This window comes from Musa acuminata, chromosome BXJ1-4 (assembly GCF_036884655.1).
Source record: "Musa acuminata AAA Group cultivar baxijiao chromosome BXJ1-4, Cavendish_Baxijiao_AAA, whole genome shotgun sequence".
Classification (NCBI taxonomy): Eukaryota; Viridiplantae; Streptophyta; class Magnoliopsida; order Zingiberales; family Musaceae; genus Musa; species Musa acuminata.
Genome location: NC_088330.1, coordinates 37075662 through 37095402, shown reverse-complemented (window position 1 = coordinate 37095402; position 19741 = coordinate 37075662). Strand labels below are relative to the sequence as shown.

General features: G+C 37.1%; 2 protein-coding genes across 2 annotated transcripts; both read left to right on the top strand.

Annotated features, from left to right (window-relative positions):
- Positions 1–1749: 1749 nt before the first annotated feature.
- LOC135672186 (transcription factor MYB4-like) lies at positions 1750–3828 on the top strand. Its single transcript, XM_065180643.1, has 3 exons — positions 1750–1975; positions 2671–2800; positions 3411–3828. The coding sequence occupies exons 1-3, from the start codon at positions 1750–1752 to the stop codon at positions 3826–3828; spliced, it is 774 nt and encodes a 257-aa protein (XP_065036715.1).
- Positions 3829–16975: 13147 nt separating this feature from the next.
- On the top strand, positions 16976–18814 carry LOC103983059 (BOI-related E3 ubiquitin-protein ligase 1). The gene is made up of 4 exons (XM_009400205.3): positions 16976–17162; positions 17298–17386; positions 17484–17830; positions 17913–18814. Exons 1-4 carry the CDS (start codon positions 17122–17124, stop codon positions 18417–18419), a joined length of 984 nt encoding a protein of 327 aa, XP_009398480.2. The 5' UTR covers positions 16976–17121; the 3' UTR covers positions 18420–18814.
- The last annotated feature ends 927 nt before the right edge of the window (positions 18815–19741 follow it).

Genomic DNA, 19741 nt, shown 5'->3' with positions numbered 1-19741 from the left:
AAGGGGATGATCGATGAGGACGATAGTGGTCGATATGGGTAAAATGATATTTTTTTAAATATGCTTGAAATAGATATTGATATACTAATAAAAAACTATATATATTAATTTTATGATAGAGATTAGTCTATAATAATAAGAAAATAACTTGAATGGATCGGCATTATAATTGAACCCAAAAACTTTTGAATAAAAAATAACTAAATTACCATATGAGTTACATATATTTTAATAATTTTTATTAGAGTATCAAATTTTGGTTATGACATATTATTGTTGTCAATTAATTATTGTGCTATTTAATTAAAATAACTAAATTACCATCAATTTCATCTTTCTTGTGATATTTAATCAATTTGAATCATCGAAATTTCTTTTTTAGTTGCAAAAACCAAATTTCAATTTGGTTCAACTTGACATTTTATGTTGTCTTGATACAAAATATTGTTGAAATTAACTATCATTCCGTTCACAAATTCCCTCAAAGATCCTTTCATGAACTCGGGCGACAATTTATGCCTTAAGAGAATACCTATCTTATCTTGCTTTAGACATTTTTGTGATTAGTGTATTATTACACTATTAATATCTCAAGTTCAAGTTTACGTACGAGTGTTTTGCATTATGATGTAATTTTTTTAATTATTTAAAAAAAATTCTATAGTGGATTTAAAATCGAGGAAAATAATTTTTAATTCAATCAAGATTTGCATTGTAGTATAGAAGTATATATTTGCATTGTAATATACAAACAAATAATAAGGATGAAATAACCATTAAACTTGCAATTAAAGTAGTGTTAGAACTCCTTTTTGTCAAAAAGAGATGGACGAGAGACTTAATTGGATTCAAAACTCTTCAAGACTTAATCGAATAACTTTCTGGCTTAGAGCCCATTAAATAACATAGCCAACTAATTCTATATATATATAAAGAATATTATAATCTACTCAATATCAATCAGAAGAAATAGGTTAGAGAAAATAAACATCAAGAATTATTTTATTTGGTCGTTAAAATGCTAGAAATAATGGAAATGAAGTAAGGATACCTACTGTAGAAAAGAATGATAGTATTGATGGCTAGTAATGAATCAAATAGCGAGTAAGCTATATGTTTAGTAATATTGAATTGGATCAGCAAAAAACTAAGCATAACTTCAAAGATCGCACTTAATTATGATCTTGTAGCTGTCGGTAACTCGATTCTTCGTCATGACTGCTCCCAATCTTCACTTACAGGAGGAAGCTAAGACTCGAGATCGGGAATTTGGATTCAAATGGCTTCTGTGATAAGAGACGAAAGAAGGATAGAGAGGAAACGAGAAAGAAAGGGATAGAAAATGCAAGCAAGGACGATTCGATGGCTGGCATGTGTACGGCAATGGCAGGGGGCTACAAGTTGACGTCAGAGCGGGCGCCAGTTCGAGTAATGATCCGACTGGGGGGAGAATAAATGGTCGAGTACAGAGATGGAGGGCTTTGATTTGCTAATTATCAATACTTATATGAGGCGCATGATTCGAAACCCAAAAGAATCCATCTCACTCATCTAGGAAGCAACGGCATGCATGCATCGATCAGGTTTATGTGAACGCCAGTTGCAGATACAGCTCTTTGATAGGATGGATAACTAAATCTCATCAAATGATTTGCATGGAGGAGTGATGTTATAGATTTCTATACTAGATTGTACGTCTTATAGCTCTCGATTCATTCCTATCGAGGACCCCGACAGCAGGCACTGGCGATGGAGTTATTGGTGTCTATTTATGGTGGGATGTGCCGCATCGTAAGAGACGTGGGAAGAAAGGAAAGAATAGAGATGGTGAAGAAGAGGGAGAACGAGGGGAAGAAGAAGAAGAGTGTCATGGCGTGGAAGAGAGGCGCATGGAGTGCTGAGGAGGACCGGAAGCTGGTGGAGTACGTGACTGCCCATGGTGACAAGAAGTGGAGAACCCTAGCGGCCAAAGCTGGTCTGTTCCCGTCACCTTTTCTTCTCACTCCAAGATCACATCATGACATGCATGAGCCCGTACCAACTTTACCTCAGGAAAAAGATGGTTTTCTCGAGCATTCAATTTACCGCTGCCGCTGCTGTGGCTTTGAATGGTTCTAAGTTTTTGTGCCCAGGAACACATGACTTCCAGAAAAGAAAGTTCTCTAGCTACAACAAAATCTAATCCTGTCCTCATTCTCCATATCACGGACACCCATCACTTCTCCTCCTTTCCACTCTTTTACTGTTACTTCTTCAACGTAGAAGATCAGCAAACTTGCTCTTGATCTGCTACTGATAAAAACAATGCTACTCATGGGTGTTCTTGTTTCGATTTCACTGGGAAGAAAAGATCAGAAATCAGATATGCTGTGGCTGTTAAGAGCTTCACCGAGAGAGCTATGTGAAGCTCGAATCATTGTGAACAAAAGAATTTTACAGATTTTTTTTTGAAGGCAAAAGACAACTATCACTGCATGCATGACTTATTTCTTTTCTTCGTTATTAGAGGTCAATCTTTTTGGTCGACTAATATTAATTAAACTTATTGTTTTCATGATTACATGTGAATTCTAAACATGAGCATTTAATCAATTTTGGTGACACTAATAAAAAGTGAGTTTAGATATTGGATGACTTGTGTTATGATATGTTTTCTGATCTGGTTATTAGGGTTAGATAGGTGCGGAAAGAGTTGTAGACTAAGATGGCTGAACTATCTAAGGCCAGGAATCAAGAGAGGCAACATGTCTGAAGAGGAAGAGGACCTCATAATTAGATTGCACAACCTACTCGGCAACAGGTAATATCACTGCATCCACTCCTATTACACGTCTTTCCTATGCTTCATCACTAGATTACTTGCTCCACTGCTATGGCATTATACCCCAAAGACACATTGTTGTTTATTCCTTTTATGTGTTCTGACTTTTCTTTGGGGAAAATGAAAAAGAAGCAGCATTCATATTTATAAATCATTCATGCTAAGTCACTCGACATTCTTTGTCCCTTCTCAGGTTGCTAAACACAGTGATAACTTTGATACATAAACAGTGTGGGAGTGTGTGCTTACGTAAAGAATTAGAAATGACAAAGCATAGTAGGAAATGGATTGGAAATCCTAGTAAATGAAAATTTGTCTCCATCTTACTAAAAGCTCCAAAATATATGGATTAAACAGTGAATGTAGTGTTGAGGCTCATAATAGGTAAACTGGAGAGATGAAATGGAAGACAGAAAAATTATCATTGCGACGTGTAAGAAGTTAATTGGGTGTCGCATCTTCCGTGAAACAGCATGACACAATATGGCAGCAGCCATTACGGCATGAGCAAACGAGACCTCCAAGTCTTTTGATGACCTATGGAGGATGTATGTATGATAGAAAGCTGCTGTTTCACTGTTGTACGCAGATGGGCGCTAATTGCTGGAAGACTACCAGGGCGAACAGATAACGAGATAAAGAACCACTGGAATACCCACTTGAGCAAGAGATCCCTCACCATTCAGGATCTTAATGCCAAGATGAACCAGAAACTGGAGAGCTCTTCCGGCGTCGCCAGCCCATCACCGGCGCTTGCATCTGATGCGCTCCCAGTGCTGCACTTGACGGCTGATGGATCGGAGCTCAACGTCGGGCAGCCATTTGACTTCACGTTAAACTGGAATGCGACTGTAAATGAGTTTGAAGCCGAAGGCTATGGCTTTGCTGATCACGAGGAGCTCTTCCGAGGTGGGTCTTCGGTGGATGCACACCGCCACCACCTGCCGCTGGAGTTGGATGAATTGAGTGAGTTCATCGACTGTGAGGAGTACTACTTTGTCAGCTAGAGATGCTATATGTTAGCATTCACCTTCTACCGGACTCCACCCAGTAATATTTCATAACCTAATTAGCGTTGAGTCAATCATAACGTTGCAAAATGAGCTGCAATAATTAATGTCTTTGAACATGGTTGATTATTTATGATCACTATTAAATACATGAATTGGTGGCAATGTTTGATAAAATAAGAGATTCATATTTTCATGATGACCATATTCAATTGATGTATATCTTCCCAATGCTCCTCATGGACATAAAAAATTCTCTCCATTTTCGGCTAAACCTTACTGCTTTATAATTAACTTCTCTGCATAGATACTAAAAGCAAACTACTATAATCTCAACAGCAATTAATCAACAAAAAATAAATCTCTACAAAGAGATTTTTGGTACTTATTATGTATTTACATAAGACTACATTTAATTACCATAAGACAATGTAAGACAAAGACTAAATGGTCTACATTTAATCACTATACCATAAGCACTATACTTAGGTATTTATTTCACCCATGTGCTCACGAGACATAGAGTGCGGGCGACGTCGACCAGCGTCAGGTTGGCAGAGGCTCATCGCGTCCTGCTCCATCGACTGCACGCAGAGGTCGTAGTAGTCGGCGGGGGCAGCGGCCGTGCAGGCGGCGTGGAGGATGGGGGACTCTTGATGGAGGAGGGCGACGAGAAGGGGAAGGAGGGGCTCATCGTACCTCTGACGTCTGTGGGTTTGTCCGCTCCCCAAGCATTTTGGCATCAAGAGGCTCCGTATTGGGCCTTATTTTTGGTTCGGGTCGGATCCTTTGACCTTTCCCTTTGCTTAATTATATGTCCTTTCTTATTTGAATGAGCATAATTGGAATAATACACCGTATTTACTGTTATATTATTATGTTGGGATTGGCATCCATTTTCCGATTTATAGAGTCTGATTGCAAATATGTATGTACATGTTGAAGTTGTTTCTTTATAGTGCTGTGAGAACCTTCAGAAATGGCTTCAGTTTCGGTTTGCATGGCCTCTTTTATGCTGCGTGAGACAACACCAAATCCGATAGATACTGAGCCATTACATTAAACAGTGGAATCAATCCTATTGTTTCCCTCAAACATAGAATTTAGTGAAACCCCTCCCTTTGAAGACCCGAGTATCGATTCATACCGCCACTGTGTCGATTCGATGAGATTTGAGGCAATAGAAGCCTCCATATAATACAAAGTTCTCTTAGCAAGAGAGTGGGCTGCAGCACACTACTAAGCTTTCTGCTGATATGAATCCAACCCAACGTATTAACCTCTCTGGTTAACAACGATGTATCTTTACGGAGACTTGTCAAAACCTGAGGAGTTGGATGAGTTGTATCAGTTCCAGAGATTGAAAATTGATGGAAGGCTTGCAGAGCTTCCAAGCATCAACAAAAGGAAAAATCCCAAGTGAAACAAGTCAAGGCCGTCAAAGAGCCATTAGGAACCGCACGTATCGTCACTTCGAAGCTTTCACGGCCTCCAACATCCATAGGCTTTTTGCTGTGAGCCTGCCATGGTTCTCAAGCAACTCCATCTCTTTGTAGCTTTCACTCTCACGATGATGCTCCTTCTTTACCTTTCCCTTTTTCTTGCACACCAAAGCCACCCTAGCAATCAAAGTGGTGGTCTCGTGCACATCAAAGCTAAGCTACCTCACGATCCAAATGGTGATGGCCACCCATAAAGGGAATCCATAGTAGTTGTCAAAGGAGATGTACTTACGATGCGAAAGATAATTTGGACTTCGTGACTCACCAATGTCACCATTTTAATCCATTTCGCAAGCTGGTGGGATCGTTTTCATGTGCTTGGCCTTCTCATTGCTTGATTCTTCCACCTCTTCCAACCACAATTTCTTTGATTGAGGTAGACTTGTTGAAATGAAGGCACCGATATCCTTTACGAAGGAGGTCTCTATTCTTCACCACTTAATCTAGAATAATAATCAATAGGGTGTAATTTAACACTTAAACAAGTGGAGAAGCATCAATATTTTTTGTGAAAATTCTAAAAGGGAAAAGCCATGGGACACCATATTAATTTCACTAATAAATGAGACTAAGGGTATAAGAAAATCCATCTTGCTTCTTTAGTAGTGGACATAATGCTTTGCTTCTATGAATTCATTCTTAATCTGGTGATAACAATCAACAACAAGTATATGTTGACACTCCACAATAATATAAATCCATCTTGCTTAAAGTCCTTTTTTTTTCCTTTTTTTGGTGGAGGCTCATTTCTTTATAAATATGCCTATTCTTTTTATAATTTTGATTGCTTGTTTCATCTAAAAATATAAAAGGAGCCTCGTAACGTTCAAATTATTTGAAGTCTAGCACATGGATATTAAAGTTTATAAAATAATCATATTCTAAGTTAAATTAAGAATATTTAAATTTTTATTTATAGGATTTACTATAGTCTTATACCTATGCCTTTTTCTCGTATTAATAATAGTAATAGTTTCATGTCTCTTATTAATAATAGTAATAATTGATTTTTTTTATTTTTCCTAATAACTCTATACAATCATCTCAATATTCTTATTTCAATGATACAAATATATTATTTATTAATTATCTAATGATGAGATCCATGGAAAATGATAAGTCTAACAACATTCCTATAGAATGGTTTTTTTAATGTGAATGGTATCTATTGATCATGCAAAACTCATGAAATACCTATCCATTTTAATACTTAAAATTTTACTATATGAGTAATATCTCTATCAATTTCTTCACCTTATTACATAACTAATTTAAGATACCTAGAATTTTTATATTCACCTTAACTATATTATTAGGTCTACTCCTAATATTATTCAAATTACATCTCATATTATATTCTACTTCATTTAAAACCTGTAATAATCAAGTTTGATTAATAATCAAGTTTGATTAGTCTACTCCTAATGATCAAGTTTGAAGAGAGGAATTCTCTAATGATCTCAATGATTAGCTAAGGTATACACACACACACACACACACACACATACATACATACATACATATATATATATATATATATGTATGTATGTATGTATGTATGTATGTATGTATGTATGTATGTATGTACATATATTATACTCCTTCACAATAGAAAATCTTTTTAATCTCATTTTCTTCCATTTTGAGCTAAACCAAGAATATTGATTTACCGTTTTTCAATTTTGAATCTTTCAAATACCTTTTCGATATGTTTCATGCCCCAATCACATTTGATTTTCACGCTAAAAAATATTATTTTGTCGATTCTAAATCTATCATGTCAAACAAGGCATTCAATTCTTTCATCAACTTGTCAAGTCTACTTGTATCTCACAGGCTAGAAGCATATCATCGACATAGAAAAATAGAATCATAATGAGAAAAGATTAAACTTCCCATACCATCATCAAGCAACTTGCTTTGAATCATAAAAATATCCTCTCGTGTTTGCATGCCATGAGCTATTTTTACATTTGATGATAATAAAAAACTTTGAGGTCGCTTCATGCAAATCTCCTCCTAAAAATCAGTACCAAGCAAAATTGTTTTTTTTTTTTCTCTTTTTTGTTCAATTTAGATTGCAAATGTACAGAAAGAAAGATTACGATAATCGAACGAACTAAAGAGACATCAAAGTTACCTTCTTTTTGCTCTTCAAACTTCAAAGCCTATAGTTGTGCTTTGTGCTCGGCTTAATTTGCACTATCATTTTCTAGCATAAATACTTGAATTCTTGAGGGGTTTTTTTTTTCTCTCGTATCAAAACTTATAAATATATTGAGCCTATTTCTAATAGTTTAAGCTTTTGGGATTATTGATCATACAGTCAAAATTTGTATCATTGAATCAGAGTAGAACATGATGTATTTGTCTCTCTTTTATGGTGTTTAATTAAGAATATTTACATAGTACTCGTTCTTCATCTGGGCTGAGACCATACACTTGAGTTTAATTTACATGTCAAACCTGAACTGGTATAATCTTCTTAAGATGTTGGAATTATTAATTACCCAATCAAAATCTTTATCAGCTTTTCAGGAGAAGGATTTTGTTGGCCTCACATATCATATTCATCTTGTTCCACATCCCCTTCCACCATGAAACCACCTAAAAAGGAATTGGTCTAAGATCTTGTTGGCCTCACATATCATATTCATCTTGTTCCACATCCCCTTCCACCATGAAACCACCTAAAAAGGAATTGGTCTAAGATCACTAAGATCACATACACTTGTAGTAGATTCCTCCACCCTTTTGAAAAATCCTAAATGGTTTGGCCTTCAAAGAGATAACATCTCACCTTTTGACCAGCTCTATTTCTTCTTTTTCCAAAGCAACAAAAAAAAGAAGAAGAAAACTTTGATCCACACGATCGTTCGTATCCAAGCAAACCAGAAAAATCAAGTTCAGAAGGTCATGCTCCAATCTAAAAATGAAAAGATTTGATGGCACAAGATAAAAAGGCCGACCAATTGTCAACAACATTCCCTTCCTTAAATTCATGAGAAAATTTATTTAGGTAAAAGTATCGACTTCTACATCCCAAGAAGTACATGATCTTGACTTATCATCAAGCTTAATTCTCTAAATTTTTGGCACAAGAACAAAACTTAACACAAAAGAACTCAAGTGCATGTAAGAGGCTTATTTTCCAGTCCACCACTTCTATAGATAGTGACCTATGAGTTAAATTGTCTCTATATATCAGTCTTCTTGCCATATTCACAAAGCCAAATCTTTAGTTTTTATGTAAGTAGTAAAATACATGTGTGGGAATGCTTGACCTGAAGCACTGCCATCAATCATCCAATCTAAGTCTTCATCTGAAGTGGATGCAGGAGAGGTCAAATCACAAGTTGGATAAGATCATCAGATCCCCACTAAAAGAAACCATGATGCTATGCTGTTCTTATGCTCCTTTAAAACAACACAGTTGAGCCGAGGCTGAGGAAAGTGGTGATGCCAACACAAATAGCATCATCAAATGACCTCTTTTTGTTGCCAAATCTTCCTGAATCTGCTACAGTAGATGACACTGTTAGAAGCAATTATGTGGAATTTATGTACTGGCATTTCAATGTTTCCTTGTCATACCCCATATCAGATCTGCAACACCACTTTCACGGTACCAACTTGTGTGGCTTTGGATGAAAAGCATGTAAAATGAAAGCACCAAATTAGGTACATCAACAGTCCTCAGTGCTCCAGCATTGCATCAAGTAAAAGACAACAAGATAAGTCTTACCATCTCGAAGATTACTCATCTAGCACTTGTTTCAAGCTAGATCAACAGAAGCAACAGCCAAAGTTCTCCCACCAACGTTTCTTATCTGCCATTTTCCGCATTTAAGATTTCTGCTCCTCCAACTTCAAATTGCAGTTCCTCTAGATTTGTATGATGTACACTACCTTATTTTATGGATCAAAAAGTGGAGGAAAGAAATGAACTCATGAATTGTCTCTTCCTTTTGCATGGTTATACTAGCTTATCTTTGGTCTCAAGCTAACTCGATGTTTTGTCCACGTGATTAGATGCCAATCCAAGCACACTCATGAGGAACATCAAGCGTATATTGCTGTTACACTTAGCTTACTTTCAAATTCACAACCAATAAGAGTCTTCGTCACACTCTTTGGTTTTGGTATCAACAACATGTCAGAAAGAAAAGGAGAGTGCTCGGTTTTTTGTTGGGACAAATTAGAGAGAGACTTGGGACGTAGTGGGAGGTTTTTCTATGTAGCACAAAGAAGATACATGTGGGCAGGCATGTTGTGTGATGACGTGGGAAGAGATCAAGTTCACAACCATCCCAATACATACAACCAGGAAGTCTTCGAACTTGACGAGATTCAGATCAAGAAAGAAAGTAAAGGGAAAAAGACAAGAAGAGAGAGTTCCTCATTGTCTAAATCACACCAAGTAGAAGGATGTGGAAAGAGCAACGCCTTTAAATTGTTGACTGTGACTTGGTCTTGAAGATAAGCATTGGCCACATAGTGCATTACACAAGGAACAAAAACCTTAATGAGGTTGGAAGCATCGGTCATGGCATGGCTTTAGGTGTTTGTAAACATTAACAACGTTAGTGTTCATGAGAGTGATGAAAACCTAAATAGGTATTGTCTCGAAGTAAGTCATACTTGCACTAATCCATGCCCGAGCAAATCTCAGCAAGGGCTCCTCGAGCATTAATGTATGTCACCTGGAACTTTGGAAATAGAGTTCATGGATGTTTCAGATACTAATTAAGTCCAAGATATACACACATATATATATAGGTAAATGTTCAATAGCATACAGGAAATAATTGGGTAGAATACAAGATGGCTGAAGTTAAACCTTGTAATTTAAGCAGCACAAACTCACTCCTCAATCAAGACCAGTGCTTCTCCTTCATGCATCTTCAAAACCTTAAACTTCTGCCACATGGAAACAACATGCCATGTATATATAAAAGAAGAGAGCTGCATGGAATGAGTAGCAGCTTTATGTGAGTTTTGGTGGTCTTCTAATTCTACTCTTCTTTTCTCTTTTAATTGCCACCTTCAAACAGGTTATGATTAAACAGCTAAGGCCTTTACGCATACAGTCATGTCAATTCTCTCTTTACATGCTAGAAATTTCGAAATCTTGTCTAATTAGTATGTTTTGCAAGGCAAATTAAGTTAAGGCTTATCAGTAGCTATGTATATAATCAAATCTAATCTTTGGGAAGCCTTTTCCTACCCCTAACAGTATCTCTTGGGAGTTAAGAGTAATTCCTTTATCTTCCCTTTGTCGACAAGCTTTAGATGCGTCCACTCTTCAGTACAAGTACTCGAAAAGTACGTTGTTCATGCATTGGCTTCGGCATTGTCAAGGACTATGTCGATATCCCCACATATTATAATGAAATCTGTATAGTACTGAATTGTTCTATAGATGATTCCAGTGCTGCATTGCTAGCTTAGTCGATTAACATGCACTGATGCACTTGTGGGCTTAGATAATTCTTTTCTTCTTATTCTCCATTCCCTCCTCATTTATTTTTTCTTGTTTTAAATTTGTTTGCTTCTCCTATTCCATTTTCTTTATTTTTCTTTGCTCTTGTTGATCTCCTCCTCCTTTCCTTCTACTATTCCTTCTCTTCTTTTGTTGATGGTTACAGCCAAAACAGCATGGAGCCCCATATCCACAATAGCACGGGAAAGCAGTAAGAACCTACCGATGGGGAAGATGGTAGAGATGTTTTTTTATATTAATAGTGCTCAAATAACCCTTTTATGATTTCAACATAATTTATATATATATATAAAAATATTTTTCATCATTAAAGAACTATTTTTTTCAAGAATGAATGGTAAAAATAGAATTCAATCTCAAAATCTTAATCAGAATCCTCAAATTATCGACAACTCCTGATGAGTGATTATACTACACTATCACTAGATCAATATTATCGCAGATCTTGATTTTGTTTTTGAATGTGATTAATCTTTTAATAGGATTAGATAAATCCCAAGCATCGGATCATGCTTTTCCTTATCAGAGATATGTATGTTTTGCACTCGAATCTAAGATTCTGGGTTCTTAGCTGTGGTTCAACCAGCTTAGACAAATGAAGCATGTCCCTTTTCTAGGTCAGATTGCCACACAAGCAATCAAAATGAGTTCTTGCAACACATTGAAAGATATTTCACATTTTTAAAAGGTTGAATGACCCTAACAAATATCTTAAGTGGAGAGAGAGAGAGAGAGAGAATGAGAGAGAGAGACTGAGAGAGAGAGAGAGAGCGAGAGAGAGAGAGGGGTGTTATGGGTTTCTATTCATTGCCTGGCCTCACAACCACATGAACCCTTCACTCCCAACCCACCACTCGCAAAGAAGAAGCCACATGTGATGGGGAGGTTAAACCTCCCCACAGAGCACTTCAAATGTGGGAAAGAAACAAAGCTTCTTGTTGTGATTCCAACGCATCAGACCATACATGAGGAAGCCAAGAGGGGAAGGATTAGATGCTCCCCCTATCTCTCATGCATGGGTCTCACTTTCAGAGGTAATGGTGGCAAAGAGAGTTAGGTGAAGAACAGGAGAAGGTGTCAGTGAGGAATGGGGATGTGTGCAAGATGGTGGGTGAGGAGAGCATGATAGCATTAAGAAGGGGGAGGGAGATGACAACCCCAGCTTGAAGCAGCGTGGTGGCAAAGAAAAGGATTCCTGACAACCAACTCCCCTTGGTTGTCTGTACTACTAAGAAGAGATGAAAGACTTTGGGTGCCTCTTAATAATGTTTGGCTTTATGATGGGAGTGCAAGCTTGGAGAAATCTTGTGTGGCATATCATTGACACCACTCAACACAACTTTTTCTACCTTGCTCAGTTCTCTCTCATCTTCTTTTATCGTGAGAAGCATGCTTGAATGCATAACAATATCAACAAAGCTTTGTCAAGGAATAGTGGGTTCCTTCTTTTTACACAAAGAAGGTTTCTGCTATGAAGTGCAGCAATGTCACATGATACTGGTGGCTAAGGTGGGCAGAGCTTTCAGACAATGCAATGGGGTACTGCAGTGGAGGTGACATGGTGGTGGAGGAAGGAAACGTATTAAAAGCTATCCTCTTCTTTCTTCTTCATGTCCAAAGTCTGTGAGTGGTTGAATCAGGCAGTGGTGCATGTGAGTGCTTTGATTCAAGAGGTGACAGTTGCAACATCAAGAAAAGAAAATGGCACTGTAGGAATCCTTTTCCCTCCCCCTCCCTAAACCTTTTTCTTCCAACCATGAACTATGACCATCGGCAGCCTTTCCAATGATGTTGGAAGAAGTAGCTCCTATTTGAATAGTTAAGCTCCAAACCTTACAATGGTGTTTCTTAAGCTTGATGATCTCTAAGAAAACTTTGGATGGGAGAATGCTCTCACCTTAATTTAGCATCAAATTTATGCTGACTAATCCTGATTATTTCTTTGACCAAGATGACATAATAATAGGCAAGAATGAAGATACCAATTTTGATAAAAGATGACAACAATGGTCACATAAAAGTATTATTAGTTCTCCACAAAACATATGTTCCTTCCATCAAAATGCACAGCCATTCAACTAGTCATGATGAGGTTGGCATATGTTTTTATTCTCCGAGGCCCACCATGTTTACCTTTCTCTCAACTACAAGTCTTGGCCAACCCCTTGACATAATGGTGGTGAGATGGGAAATGGTTGCAATGGGGACTCATATTTGAGGTGTGAAATGTGATCACTACTGCCACCAACACATGTTGTTGGGAAGATAAGCCGACAAAGAACAAACCCCACACATTACCTCGATGTCATACCTCTCTGTATTCTTAGCAAGCTTGTCTTTGGCTTTAAGTGGCCATGGAAGCTCCTGCTTTGACTCAATTACCACCATCTAATATATAATTATCAATGAACAAAGAGGTGGTAATCTTTCAGAGTTTGGTCCCTTTTTTTTCTCTTGAGTTGATAAGATACATGTTTCCATTTGTAATTTGACCTATTTGTAAAGCTAGTGTTTTGAATCGACATTTTTAATAGTGAGGGAACCTTTTCAATCTCTTATTAGATTTGCATCACCATCATATAATAAATCCAACGAGAGATACCATATCATAAAAAGAAAACAGATGTTTATGTTCATTATACTATTTTGAAGACTTATAAGGTTTGAATAAATAAAGTATAAAAAAAAGGAAAAAATATTAACTACTTAACACAAAATGATTACAAAGATATAGAACAGCATCGGTCTCAATAAACTATTAAAAACTAATAGAGGACACTAATGATCTCATTCAATTCATTTTCCCCTTTTACCAAAGGTTTCTTTCATCATTATTATTACTATTGTTGTCACTCCTATATCAAATAGAATGGGAGTTCATAATTATGTGCCTCAAGGGGTACAAGGATCAAAATCTCTCACTTTCTTTTTTTAAAAAAAATATATTATGACTTATTCTTAATCTTTTGGACCATTATATGTGTATTCATTTATTGTAATGCATGTGAATTACTTGACCAATAAGTATATTAGGTGGCCATGTACCCTTGTAATTAATGAGAAATATCCAATCACACAAACAAATGCTTGCCATTAAAGACACCCTTAAATCAATATTGGAATACTTCAAAAATTTACTAGTAATCAGCACAACTCAAACATTACCTTCCACTGCAGTATTCTCTTCGCCTGTGTAAATGGAATTCAAAGGTTTTCCATCCATTAATCTCTCTCTCTCTCTCTCTCTCTCTCTCTCTCTCTCTATATATATATATATATATATATATATATATATATATATATATATATATATATATATATATATATATATATATATATATATGAGGAAGATATTCAAAATATAAATTATAACATTTATTTTGTTTGCAGTTTAAGCTTGTAGACATAGTGACATTGAACAAAATCTTAAGATACATATGAATACCATCATAGAATCATATCACTACAAAAAAAAAATTTGGGTGATTAAATCAAGTTTCGTAATATATTCCTTTGTTTTGAAAGATTAATAAGTCACCAAGGACGACCTCTTCCATCAAACAACAAAAGTAAGATACAAGCAAAGGAGAATTTATTAGAAATTCTTCTTCCATGTAGCTATCAAATCTCCATGAAGCTAAAATTTGAATTCCATGCCCTTTCTTTTCTTATATGCTAAATTATTGAGTTCACAAAAGGAAGCCAAATTGCTGTGTGTGTAGTTTTGGTAGTGACATGTACCAAAAGGGACCGCTCCTCAATGGAGGGATTAGATGCTTAATGGTGAGTAAGAATCTCCATCCTTTGGCCTTCTCTTTCTAGTATCTTTTTCTCCCTTCTCATGCCAATTGTCTATCTTTTCATAATTTAATTCAAAATGATATATTACTCTCTTTTTTTATATATCCTAACATGTCTTCATGTTTATTTCTTGTTTTAGGTAAATTTACATCCATTTTACTAGTATTTGATTTTTATATGAATTATACATATGCCTTAATACTTGAAAGATTTACAATAACAAAGAAAATTGATATGTCAGAAGACATGTTCTATTATCATACACTCATCTTGAACCGTATTACACTAATATATTTCACTAACTATTGACCATCAAACAATTATCAGAAATTTATAAAAAGATATATGCTATATCATAATTAAAAAAAAAATAGTTCAAAGTTTAAGGTTTTTCTCGATAAATCGCCCAAGTCACATGGACATATGGATCAAAATTAATTTGAGTCATTTTACATCTAACAATTGTCTTAATTTTTAAGAGTATTTTACAAATTTCAAAGAAGGAGGTTTATCTAATAAAATCTTAAAATTTGAGATATTTCCTGATAAATCATCGCAAATATATGTAGCTCAGCACCATTATGTAATTTTGTAAGTTAAATTTTAGAAAAGATTGAATGGTAATATTTAAAGCAAGGCTTGCTTATACAAGGAATGGGGTGGATATGATGTAAAAGGCAGAATAAAAAGTGGAAACATATTGCTGGTTTTCTAGATTTTTGGCTGTCAAATTTGACATTGTTTTGCCATTATAAATTCAACCAATGCTTTTGTTGACTATGATGAACCATTTCATAAATAAAGTCAAGCATGAGATGTTCCTTCTTCCTTTCTAAAAAAGGGGAAAATGTTCAACAGATGATAGTTTCTGGAGAAAACATTGAATTCAAATAAAGGACCAATTATTAGTACAATTTTGTCTACATAAAATTTTCAGTGGAGACTGTATCTGATATCCCCCCTTCAGCATATACTTTTGATGTGGATGTGAAGCACTGCAGAGTTTTCTTTTCTTGAAATCAATTGCAAATACATAATCTTTTACACACCTTCCTAAACAATAGCAATCCATTTATGCTATAATTTGACTTCTCATAAGGTTTGAACAGGCATTTAATGTCAATGATTTGAAATTCTAAGAAGATCATAAGTAAATCAGGCACCTACTTTTCTTCTATTTCTTCTCCAATTGAAACAAAGCATCCTATTTATGAAACTACTTTACTTTACCTACAGCTAATTAAATAGATTTTTATTTTTTAAAAAAAGCATCAAATGACTTTTTTCTTCAGAAAACTTTTTTTCTGAATTTTTTTTCCGAATTATAGTCATTTCAGACAAATGGAAAAAATATGCATTATTTTCATATGTTTATATGTATATATTCTGATATCTGCCTTAAAAAAAGTATAAATGGGAAAATAATTCTAATATGAGATTTGTATCAAAGCTACATATCTAACCTAATAAAGTATAAATGAGAAAACAATTCTTAGATAAAATTTATTCTAGATCCATTTTACCAAAAATGAGAGTTCCAAATCTCACAATAATTCTTTTTTGAAACCTGAAGTGTCAACATTGAATTATGTTTCTGCTACTTATTTTTTGAAAAAAAATCCAAAATAAGGGCACCATAAAAAATAAATCTGCAAAACATATCATAATTCACAAAGCTTGAGAAATCCTTTCCATTCAATGTAGGAATAGGATAATAATACTACATGTCTCATCTTTGTCAATTTGGCTATCTGGTAACCATGTCAGTGGTAGAAAAAAAGGAAGGGAGGGGGGGGGGGAGTATCTGGCAAACCAACCCAGGTTAGGTTGCAGAGGTGAATCCCACCACCAATTTTTATGTTCCAAGATAAGGAAGGAGGAGGACAAGCTAAAGCTGTTGATTTTGTTTGAACCAAGCTTCAAAGCCAAGGAAAAAGATAGAGAGAAAAAGAGAGAGAGAGAACAGATGCAAAAGAAAAGGAAGGTCAGTCACAAAATAAGCAGCACCAAATGATAAAAGACTCCAAGAGGAGGAAGAGAAGGAAGAGGAGGAGGAGGAATTAGTGTCCGAACAATTGACAACCAACAACCACCAAAAGCTATCAACTCAATTCAAGAAAAGAAAAAGGAAGGAAGAGAAATAAAATAAAAAAGAATGGAAGGGATTAGTCACAAATGAATCCAATTAAGGAGAGTGGATTAGTGTTAATTATGGTTAGCAACTCCTCGTTCCAGAGAAGCCCAGCACATCCAGCTCTATTATCTTTCCCCCTCCTCCTCTCCCTCTGTCTATAATATACATGTGTGCGTGAGAAGTGCTTGCGAGAGGGAGAGAGGGGGAGGGGGTGGGGGAGGGGGGGAGCATAAGAAGGCCGTTCTGTCTTTGAGGCACCTCCTGTTTGATGCGGAGAAGCGTTGGAAATGAGATAGGAGAAGTTTTCCTTGGTTCTTGTCGCTGATTCTTCTTTCTCCTCGTTCTACCGAATGGCACTTCAAGCCCAATACCCATCCAACTTTGTGCTCAGGTGCCTTTCCGTTCTCCTCGGATGAATTCTTCGCCCAAGTCCTAATCTTTATGGAATTATGCGGTCGATTGTTACGGATTTGGTGTAAAGTTCTGATTTTTAGGGGGTGATTGATGGCTTGTGGAATTGATGCAGAAGGGAGCAGGAGAGGAAAGAGATGGAGTCTGCTCCGCAGGTCGCGACTGGCTTCCTCGGCCAGTCGGCGGTGCTCGTGACCGACGGAGGTGAGATAAAGGTTCCTCCTTTTTGTCTTTGTTGGATTCGTCGATTTCGATCTGTTCCTTCGATGTCTGAGATGGAGATGGGCTTGTTGGTTGGCAGCGAATGGTAATGCGCAGAAGAGAAGTAGGGAGGCTGCCGGCATTCCATTGGCGCCGCCGCCTCAGCAGCAGAATCACCCTGTTAGCCTCATCTCGCTGCAAGCACAACCCTGCTCTCCAGCACTTGTAAATCTTGCTCCTCAGCACCAAATACACCAGCCTTCCGTGCTTACCACCTGTCTTGGTCTCGCCTCTGAGGACAAGCAACACCACCGGAGCCCGAAGCAATTCAATCTCTTCTCCTCCTCCCCTGCCTCTTCTTCTTCCTGTTCTTCTCTCTTCTCCAGCGAACTCGCCGCACAAATCAACCATCAGAATAACGAAATCGAGCAGTTCCTCCTCGCCAAGGTACCCATTTTTCTTTCTTTCCGCTGTTCCTTTTTCTCCTCCTGAGACACAGGAAAAATTGCCCCTTTATTTACATTTGTAGGGAGAACAACTGCGGCGGGCGTTGGCGGAGCGACGGCAGAGGCACTACCGTGCTCTGCTGAGCGCAGCGGAGAAGTCGGCCGCGCGGCGGTTACGGGAGAAGGAGGCAGAGGTGGAGCGTGAAGCCAGGAGGCGCGCCGAGCTCGAGGATCGCCTCGGCCGCCTGCGCACCGAATCTATGGCGTGGCAGGCCAAGGCCATGGCGGACCAGGCGACCGCCGCAGCCCTGCACGCCCAGTTGCAGCAGGCGGTCGCGGCGCGTCCTCCCCCAGCGGCAGGTGGCGAGTGCGGAGACCCACCGACGGCGGAGGACGCCGAGTCAGCTTACGTGGACCCGAATCGAGTCGAGCACGAGGTGGCATGCCGGACATGCCGATGGCGCCGAGCGTCAGTGGTGCTCCTTCCCTGCCGCCACCTCTGCCTCTGCGACGCCTGCGAAGCGGCCGCCGAGCTGTGCCCGGTCTGCGCCTGTGCCAGAGCCGGAAGCGTCGGAGTCTTCCTTTCCTGAGATCCCCCAATCTCCACACCTCACCCCCACGATCAACTCCATCATCAGCCGTCCAAATTACAAGACCTTAAAAAAAAAAATCCAAAAAAAAAGTAATAAAAACCTGAAAGAAGATTAAAAAGAAAGGGGTGACTTTTTGGCTGCGCTTTCATATATTTCCTTACACTTCAATTTTCTTTTATTATTGCGTTTGGGGTCAATCCATATAACATAAATTCTTTTGTTTGGATTACGTGGATAAGCTTAAATTTTGTACAAAGTTGTACCTATTAATTTGCATGAAATAGTTATTCGCGATCGCGTGACTGCGAGCAGGTGTTCCGCGGGTGTCTGGTGTACCTGCAGCACACTGTATGCTTGCTTTAAATAGCTTAGATGTCATCCCTCTTATTTAATCGCGCCACCTCAACACGTGATTTGGTGAGCAGTGATCACATGGCTGTCCACCTCAATAGCGGTATGTAGTGTGTGCCAGATAGGAAGTCTGATGCATATAATTCTGGCCGTCAGTGACATTTAGATGTTTGTGGAGCATGATGATTAGAAATCTAGCTTATATCTTAAGTATTTGACATAATAATTTTGATATAGACGAGATAGATATTAGAGAGAAATGAAGGGAAGAAATTAAATTGAAATTAAGCGGTTCGATCATAAAGAAAAATATGAACCGGCCCAACCAGCTTGCTTTAGTTTTGGTGGTCAGACTGAACCCGGTTTAGTTATGAACCAAGGGAATCATATGCATACAGTAATGCAATTGAACCCGGATAAGTTCCGAATCAAACCGGACCGCTACTCTCCGTTTCCTTTTTATGTTTATGAGTGTGAATTTATATATGTATCATATATGAAGGTTAATTAATTACCAGCATTGTCTATCACGTTTTGGTGCTTTTTTCATGTATGTATGTCTGTCTATAGTAGATAAATCATCATGATTTTTTTTTTTAATTTTGGGTGTCTTTAATTTTTTTTTTTGTAGTTTTGTGATAATCAAATTCTTTCATCATCTATATTTATGGACAATTAGCAGACTAATGAGACATAATAATAATAATAATTATTATTATTATCAGCTTTGTTTTTTCCTTTTTCATTTATGAATTGATTCTGATTTTCGATGTGGCATATTAGTCGGCAATTAAATTAATTAAAATAAAAAATAGAATTTGAAGGTTTTGATATTGAAGAAGGAAATTAAGATTTTAAGAAATTGTTTATATTGATGATTTTTATGTCACATGGATAGCATGCAGATTTTGTCAAATTAGTAAAAAAAGTTAACTAATCATAAAAGATGGAAGGATTTGATTGCTATA

Excerpts from the sequence above, each read along its gene's own strand:
- LOC135672186 (XM_065180643.1), top strand. The coding sequence starts at position 1,750 with ATGGAGTTATTGGTGTCTATTTATGGTGGGATGTGCCGCATCGTAAGA. Across the intron at positions 1,976-2,670 it reads AACCCTAGCGGCCAAAGCTG|GGTTAGATAGGTGCGGAAAG; the intron begins GTCTGTTCCCGT and ends TCTGGTTATTAG. Across the intron at positions 2,801-3,410 it reads CACAACCTACTCGGCAACAG|ATGGGCGCTAATTGCTGGAA; the intron begins GTAATATCACTG and ends TGTTGTACGCAG.
- LOC103983059 (XM_009400205.3), top strand. The coding sequence starts at position 17,122 with ATGGCACTTCAAGCCCAATACCCATCCAACTTTGTGCTCAG. Across the intron at positions 17,163-17,297 it reads CCATCCAACTTTGTGCTCAG|AAGGGAGCAGGAGAGGAAAG; the intron begins GTGCCTTTCCGT and ends GAATTGATGCAG. Across the intron at positions 17,831-17,912 it reads AGCAGTTCCTCCTCGCCAAG|GGAGAACAACTGCGGCGGGC; the intron begins GTACCCATTTTT and ends TTACATTTGTAG.